The following is an 8,197-nucleotide window of genomic DNA, read 5'->3' as shown; positions in this document are numbered from 1 at the left end:
TATTCAAATCTGATCTCCATTACAAAAATATAAATCAATGTACATTTAAGAAAAATTGCACTTTTTGAAATCAAGTCAGCTAAGATGGGGGGGGGGGAAATACCCCACCATTATGGTCTATCAGAGCCCATTATAAAGGGGTCTGCAGTGGGGCTCTAGTTTTTCCTCCAGGACATAGTCTGGTCCACAAACCCAGGGGTCTCCTGTCTGCCACTGCCATTTCTGCAGGAGCTGCCTCAGGTTCTCTAGGATGCTGCTGTAGGACGGGTCCGACACCAGGTTCTTTGTCTCCAGAGGGTCTTTCCTGAGGTTGGTCATAACATAGCATCATTAGGTTTTACATACAGCACTTAGACTAGAAACTTTATTCAAAAGGATTGAATAATTTTTGTTTCATAAATTTGTCTAAATCTTTGTCAGGTTCAATGTAGTCAACATGAAACGGTGAAAAAAAACAAAAAACAAAAAAAACACTTTCCCCAAATCTCTTAATGATAAAGCATTAATCAGCTGCCCTTTATTGAATTGTCTGTAACTGGTTCAGAGTTCTGTAGCTAGACTTTTAACTGGAACCAATATCATTTATTGCATTACCAGTTCTTTACTGGCATCCTGGTAAATACACGGCACATGACCAAAATGTTAATTTCACAGCCTAAACACCAACCAACTGAGCTTTGGCTCCCCCCAGGGCTGTGTGTTAAGCCCCCTGCTGTTTACCCTGATGACTCACGACTGTAAAGCACGCTACCAGCCATTATATAAAGTATGCCAGAGAACCAGCAGTGGTGTACCATCAGCTAAATTGCATTGTTCTCATCTTTTTCTTTTGTAAAAATTGTACAGATTTTGTATGAAGTTTGAATCTAATGTCAACAAAAGAAACAAGGCTAAGCAAATACTTATTTAAAATCTAGCTTGATTTACAATCATTTATAGCTGCAAAATATATTCCAGATGTAAACAGAATCTTTTATATATACATATGTAGATGCCTTTAACCTTTCCCATATGCCATTAGCTGTAATTCAATCATATTTTCTAGAAGTTTTTCCTCTTTTATTATGTTACATAACAGCTGAGCAAAGGGAGGGGGGGCTAAAACTAATGATCACTTACAAAATTAATTTATCTGTCATTGATTCTGAAACATCAGTTTGTCACTTAAATGAGAAAGAATGATCGTCCCAGAGAGAAACTAACAGACAGAAACTATGGTTAAATAATAATTAGTTTACAGTCGCCTCACTGGTTTAGGATTTAAAGGGTGAGGTAGAGAAAGGAGGTATGCAAGCAAAAAGCTTGTTCCGTTATCCCCTATTGTAATATGCTAAGAAATCCTTACAAATTATATTTTCAGAATGCTTTTGGGAATCACTGTATTTTTTTAAAAATATGTAAAGTTCTGTTTTTGTTTTTAAAAAAAAAAAATCTGAATTAGTTTTACTCTTTATTCATTTTTTATTCACATATTTCTTTCATGTGTCTGTTTTTAACCCAGCTGGGAATCCTGACATTGAGGATGTATTTCCTTAGCGTCACAGACCTGGAGTCGTACAGCTCCCAGCGCTCCCTGTAGTAATACTGGTCCAGATTCTTGAACCAGTGAGTCGGCTGCTGCAGCCTGGTTCTGTTCAGCAGGTCCTGAAATGTTGGGGACACGTACAGGTCCTGATCGATGGGAAAAGGCATTCTGTAGTGCAGGTTGTGAAGCAGGTGATAAACCCCCTGCTGGACAGAACGGATCGGGTAAAACATGGTGATCTGAAATGAGAGTACGTTAGTAAGAGCCTGATGTTTGGTTCCCCCCCAGACTGAATGAGGCTGAGGTCCGGACCTCATGCAGCGACTGGCTGGAGTAGACTGTGTTCCAGCTGGTTGGCTCAGAGGTCAAAGCAGGCAGCAAGGAGCGACCGGTGAGGAGGACCTCTAAGGACGGACTCTCAGGGAGACTATAGGATGGATAGGGGATAGAAAACCAGTCCAGGATGGTGGGAGTAATGTCTGAACAGGGGACAATAAAATGAATAAAAAGTTAATTTCAACTTTAACCAGTTAACATCAAAATTCAAGAGAGGGCTCAAAGCTACACATCTACAGCAATTTCTTTTTAATTTGATCTAAACAATATTAAAGCTACAGAAAGGTGAATACTGTTATTTTAAAGTTTGAGATGACAAAGAACCCGTAAAACATAATTTGTCAGCAAAACGTCCTAATTCAAATGCGGTTTTGATGACTTCATAGACAGATAAAATCCATTAGCTTTTCATCATTTTAAAATGTGACTAACAATCATAATGTTCAAGTAATTACACAGGAACACCTTAATAATAAATGTGTGACTACAACTTGTTAAACTGAGATAATTCTCCAGAACGCACAGAAGGCTGCTATATCTGTCTAAAATGGCGATCTTGTCAGAACTGAAACATACCTTCCTTATTCAATTGTATTTTATTCAACTGATATTTTGATAATCCATTGAGCTAAAACTCTGTGGTGCTCTGAGAGAATTGTTATTTATAGGAATACTGTTTTTAAATGTATAGAGGCTCCTCTTTTGTTAGCTTTTTTTTTCTCTGTATTTATTTTGTGTGACATGAGACAAATTTTTTTCTATTGGGTTGGGAGGGGTAGGAGTATAAATGACTGACTAAAAATAAAACAGTTTCTGATCTTATCAAATATAATTATATATATATTTTTTTAGGAATAAAACAACCAGTATTAACATATCTTATTTCAGCAATAGAGCAGCTTGCGTTGTGATTCTCAGTCTCCCTCTAGTGGCAAGAGAGTCAGATGAAGGAAAACAAATATATAAATATGTATAATAATATATAATATATGTATATATACTCAACACATGTTTTTCTGTATTCTAGAAAGAGATAAAAAATAATAAATTGGTTTTGGGAGTTGATGTTGCTTGTGTTTTCATTATACTCGTGTTTAATTTATTTACCGGTAAAGTTTTACAAAATTTGGCTCACTTTTCAATTTAAAATCTATTTTGAAGTTTAGAAGTGAAAAGTTTAAAAAACATTGTAGTAAAATAAAAAAAAAACATACATAGTACCAGGTAGAGTTAATGCACATGGGATGTTTTTGAGGCAGTCTTTCCATTTTTTATATATTTGCTTGCAGTAAATTGAGCATGCAATGAATAAAAAATTTAAAAAAGGAGGAACCATAACAATTTCTGTAGACCAAAGTTTGCTGGGAAATTTGAGATGAAATGTGGAGAGAAAAGAAACAAATCTCTATACTCAAAATACACTTAATAAACTCTGGATGAGAGACTTGGTAACCCTGGTAAAGAAAACAAATTAACTGCAATAGTTATCTTAAGCTGATAATCAGGAAAAATCCAACCTTTGATTTCATGAATCCCATGTCATCTCCCATCTACCCCACCTTTTGGTTCCACAGCAGTTAATAGGACTAAAGTTAATCCTTCCTGTCCAGTCCAGAGTTTTCTTTAGTATCTCTTCAGCCCAGCCTGCAGGTGATTTTAGATCAGAGACTGTGGAGGCAGTTGAAAAAGTTTGATTGCTTTTGCTTGTTAAATAATGTCTGTGTTGATATTGTCATATGGTTTGGTTACTATCCTGGTAAATGATGATCCGTTTTCACAGTTCTGATCTCATAGAATTTCTCATGCTGTTCACTAACATCATAAGTCCTCCACCGTGCTTATGAGTAGGACTTTTCTTGCTTCCATTACTTTGTCAATGAAGATCAACATACATCTTTCTAACACGAACAGCATGTCATCACATCAATCCAGTTTTTAAGTGTTTAAAAGAAAGTGGCATTTATGTCTAAAAAATATAAACACAAAATAGGCTCTAAAACATTCTGAGAAACTTTGAACAGTGTTGTTTAAATTAAAAAAAAAATCTGTTACATTTTAATATTTTGCTCAAACAATTAACTCTTAAATAGGGTTTACTGTCTATACAAAAAGAAAAAAAAAACTTTATTTGAGCAGCATTTTTTTTTAAAATCAGAAGATTTAAGTTTTTTTCTCAACTTACCAATGATGGCAATAAATGACGAGGATGCTGATCATACCTATTGGTTTTGAAAGCTCTAATCTGAAATCTCACACTGGTTTTAGTGAATTAACACCATTCAGTCCATTTGGAAATCTCGTATACCAGCCAAAAGCAAAAATGAGTAGCGCTCCCTTATCAGTTACTGGTTGAAAGCTGTGAATTCTGTTGTCTGATGGCTGTTTCTCACCCAAGAGGCTGACATAGGCTTGGCTGGTGTTCCCCCACCGCTGATTGTGTTCTGGGGAGGAAACCAACATAGGTTCAGCCGTCCCAGACTGATAGAGGTTGGTCCTGCCGTTTGGGAAAGGGATCCCGTTATCAGAGCTGTAGATGATCAGAGTGTCGTTCTCGTAGCCAGCATCTCGGAGCTCCTGAAGGACTAGCCCAATACCTGCAGAGGAACAGATGCAGCTTTAAGGTTTAGTGCTCCTAACTGTTTTATTTCTTGCTTAGGTCAAGGTGCTGCAACTGACCCTGATCCAACCTGCTGACCGTAGTGTACTGTGCAGCCAGGTCGGCTCGTGCAACAGGGGTGTCGGGTATGAAGGGAGGAACCTGAGGAGGTCAAGAATAAAAGGAATCAGAAACACAACACTCTGAATTCACTTTCATAGGTTAGAACTTTATCATTCCAGAGGAAACAATGCACCTCTGACCTTAACTTGCTCTGGTGTGTAATATACCGGTGTCCAATCAGGAATTCTACCCATTCCTGCCTCTCCGTTTCCAAACTTCTCACAGAAAGCACCATACTGGGGCTGCGAGTGGCCGCATCGGTGGGTGTCATGGAAGGCCACATAAAGAAAAAAAGGCCTCTCCTCCTTTTCAATGTTTGACTTGCTGTTTACTCCCTCGTCTCTCATTGATTGTCGTTCAGCTGTCTCCTGCTTATGGGTCTGGAAGAACTTGCGGACCAGGAGTTTTATTCGGGTGATGTTCCTGCCCACCTGGAGAACAGAGCTGTTTTCCTCAGTGTAGGCGAAATCAAAAGGGTAAACAGACCCAGGACCGACGTGCTTCTTTCCAATTATACCTGCGAAAAAACCAAAAGAAACAGCAGATTAATGGAAACACTACATATATATATATCTTTAAGCTAGATTCTCAAGTCCAGTGTTTATCCTATTGACTTGTGTACCTGTGTGTATGTTGGCTCCCCTAAGAAGCATGGGCAGACTCTGCACTCCATCGAACGAGTTAAAGTGATGAACTCCCTGATGGAGGCCGTACATGCCGTTCTGATGCTGAAAACACAGGAAACTCCTCAGCACCATCACTGCCAGCCGGGACAGTGATGCTGTCCCTCTGTGTGAGCGTTACCTGCGGCAGCCCTGTGAGGATGGCCGAGCGACTTGGGGAGCAGCTGCTGACAGATGTAAAGGCGTTCTTGAAGACCACGCTGCGCTGCGCCAACGACCGCAGGTGGGGGGTATGGACCACAGAGTTGTTATAGACCTCCGTTTCAAAACCTGCATCATCAGCTGAAAAATAAAATAAGAAAGAAATTTTATCATGTGCTTCTCAATAAGTTGGAAGATGTTGATGACGTTTTAATCAAAGAAAGTGTTGTTTAAAGCACTGAATTATGTTACCTTTAATGATATATCGTGTTCAGCTGATGAAAACAAACTCTATGCTACATCTGACCAAAAGAAGCGATTATTTTTAATACCTTAATGTTATGTTAAGGGAGGCACAATCATAAAGAGGACTGCTAACTCTACAGTTGTCCAGAAGACAGTTGTTGATGACCTCCACAATAACAATGATAATCCTCTTCTTTATTTGTGATTGCACTTTTATACATTGCAAAGACTCTGTCACCTGCAGCTAAACTATACCTGTAGGATTCAGGGCTCCCAGGTTCGAGCTCAGGGAGTCTCTTTGAGACTCAGCTTCAGCTAAATGCAAACTAGATCAGTGATTAGTGTGAAGGTGGGATAAAAACACTGTTAGATGGCAGGAAAGTCTGTCTATCTGAGTGACGGCCTAGTGGTTAGGACATAGAGCTTGGAATCCTGAGGTTCTGAGTTTGAACCCCAATCCCACAGACTGCCACTTTGGGTCTCTGAGCAAGACCCTTAACCCCCGATGGGTTAAATGCAGAGGTAAATTTATCCAATGTAAGATCAATAAAGTCGATTTTTTTTTTTTTTTTTTGTCTCCTCTAATGGCCTTGACTGGCCGCTCACACTGAGCCTGGTTCTGCTGGAGGTTTCTTCCTGTTAAAAGGGAGTTTTTCCTCTCCACTGTCGCTACAAGCATGCATAGTGTGAGGGATTGCATCCGAGTTAATGAGTCAATGCAATCAACTGGTTTTCCTTAGGTAAACCTCTGCATGAATTATCTGGTGATCTGTAAAGTGCCTTGAGATGACCTGTGTTGTGAATTGGTGCTATATAAATAAACTGAATTGAATTAAATTGCATTTAACTGATCCGTGCCAAAGCATTTTAATTTCCTGAAAATAAATCTGAGTTATTAAAGGTTACGCACCAATAATAAGAAGCACGTTTCTTCTCTTTGACTCTGAGACGCAACAAGAAGCTGAAAGTAGGAATATGAACTGAATCAACATAATGACCGTTTAAATCTTTGATAAAACAACAACAAAAAAAGAAAAAAACTGGCGAGAAATCATCCAAAAGGCTAAACGTTAAAATCCCCGCAGATATCCACAATCCACTGCGGTCAAGCTTCAAACTTCCGGAAACAACCGGAGCATCAGTCACGTGATGAGAGTCACGTGACCGGGCGAAAACAGGAAGTAGTGGCTCGGCCGGGTTTTAGAGAAGTGTTGTATAACTGCCGAAGCTGATATTCGACTCAGTGAGAAGAAGAAAAAGAAGAAGTGAGTGTAAAATAAATCACAGCTCAGCAGATAACAGCTGTCTAGAAGAGGACTATAACAAGGCAAGGTGGGCTAAGAAGTTGTTTTATATTCTAATATTTGTTTTCCTTCTTCTCTGTCATTTTTCAAACATCTTTTTGTTCATGCTTTACAACTGGATTATTATGGGATATATAGGGTAATACAGATGAGCAGCATTTTGAGATCAGGCAGCCTGTTTGCCCCAATAGAGACAGCGTCTCTGTCAGGAACTGAAAAGGATCTGCAGCAGACAGCAGTCAGGTGTTATGAATTTACCTGTCTGTCACATGATCATGGTATGATTGCCAGGAGTCACACACCTGAGCATCACCGATGTGAAACGTTTGAGGAAGCCTGCTTGTTTTTTAATGCTTCTGGGTTTTTTGCTGTTTTCTTTTTGTCATCATCTGGAGATAAAAAGTCTGTTTGATTGAAGGAAATCCACACAGGAAGAGAGACAGATGTATTCCATCACAAAGGGTCTGTTGTGTTTCCCTGACTGCTCGGAGTTACAGCTGGTAAAAGAGCCACGCTGGACCCACAGCTGATGGGCTTTGCAGGAAAACACAAAACTAAAGGAATTGTAAGTGCTTTAGTTCTTTGGTCATACATACACCTCTAAAGAGGATTTAGTTTTTTGATAGATTTCCTGGTTCTTCTCTTTACCTCCAAAGGTTTTCTAAGGATGGATCGACCCCTGCAGGGAAACGGGTCGTCCCAGCGCTGCTGTTCTTACAGAACCCTCAAGTCCTGGCTGCCCATTCTCTCCTGGCTACCTGAGTACAAGCTGAAGTACCTGCAGATGGACCTGCTGGCAGGCCTCACTGTAGGGCTAACTACTGTACCACAGGCTCTTGCTTATGCTGAAGTAGCTGGACTTCCTGTGCAGGTAAATCCCAAATTAAGCTTTTCATTTAACTGGAAATAACTTTTTTTTTTTTTTTAGCAGATCCTGAAATGTTTTTTTAAACAAACACTGCCTTGCTAAAGTATGCTCCTTGTGTTTTCTCACATTTTGACACATTACAACGAAGGACGTATGCAAAGCATTATAGGAAAATGATGGTTAATAAAATTACTTACGAATGAAAATTTGACCATGGGTGGTGTGCATTTAGCCTTCCTTGGCTGAGTAATTACCTGGTTATCCCACCTTTTGAGTCTCCATCAGCATAACACATTTTGAGACACAAATTTGATCACTGCTGCACTTTAAGAAACAGAAATGTCATGAGAGCTGTACAAAACAAAATTTTGTTTT

At 39.2% G+C, this 8,197-nt stretch overlaps 2 protein-coding genes across 2 annotated transcripts in view; one reads left to right on the top strand and one right to left on the bottom strand.

The window, feature by feature from the left end:
• sgsh (N-sulfoglucosamine sulfohydrolase) lies at positions 1 to 6,765 on the bottom strand. The gene is made up of 9 exons (XM_015403393.1): positions 6,561 to 6,765; positions 5,385 to 5,545; positions 5,203 to 5,308; positions 4,721 to 5,097; positions 4,538 to 4,619; positions 4,252 to 4,455; positions 1,838 to 2,004; positions 1,547 to 1,764; positions 1 to 304 (listed from the first exon to the last, which is right to left on the bottom strand). The coding sequence occupies exons 1-9, from the start codon at positions 6,640 to 6,642 to the stop codon at positions 121 to 123; spliced, it is 1,581 nt and encodes a 526-aa protein (XP_015258879.1). The 5' UTR covers positions 6,643 to 6,765; the 3' UTR covers positions 1 to 120.
• Positions 6,766 to 6,900: 135 nt separating this feature from the next.
• Positions 6,901 to 8,197, top strand: part of slc26a11 (solute carrier family 26 (anion exchanger), member 11) — a 10,835-nt gene continuing 9,538 nt past the window's right edge. The window contains exons 1-2 of the mRNA XM_015403392.1: positions 6,901 to 7,519; positions 7,611 to 7,825. Coding sequence (XP_015258878.1) covers positions 7,622 to 7,825 — 204 coding nt within the window. The 5' untranslated portion in view covers positions 6,901 to 7,519; positions 7,611 to 7,621. The remainder of the gene's footprint in view (positions 7,520 to 7,610; positions 7,826 to 8,197) is intronic.

This window comes from Cyprinodon variegatus, unplaced genomic scaffold, assembly GCF_000732505.1.
Source record: "Cyprinodon variegatus isolate N-32 unplaced genomic scaffold, C_variegatus-1.0 Scaffold1490, whole genome shotgun sequence".
In the NCBI taxonomy this organism is placed as follows: Eukaryota; Metazoa; Chordata; class Actinopteri; order Cyprinodontiformes; family Cyprinodontidae; genus Cyprinodon; species Cyprinodon variegatus.
The sequence above is the reverse complement of the archived record's forward strand: the minus strand, read 5'-3'. Positions and strand labels throughout refer to the sequence as shown.

Coding starts and splice junctions, on each gene's coding strand:
- sgsh (XM_015403393.1), bottom strand. CDS start 6,642: ATGTTGATTCAGTTCATATTCCTACTTTCAGCTTCTTGTTGCGTCTCA. Junction 5,098..5,202: donor GGGAGCCAACATACACACAG/GTACACAAGTCA, acceptor GTTTTTTCGCAG/GTATAATTGGAAAGAAGCAC. Junction 1,765..1,837: donor CCAGCCAGTCGCTGCATGAG/GTCCGGACCTCA, acceptor CTCTCATTTCAG/ATCACCATGTTTTACCCGAT.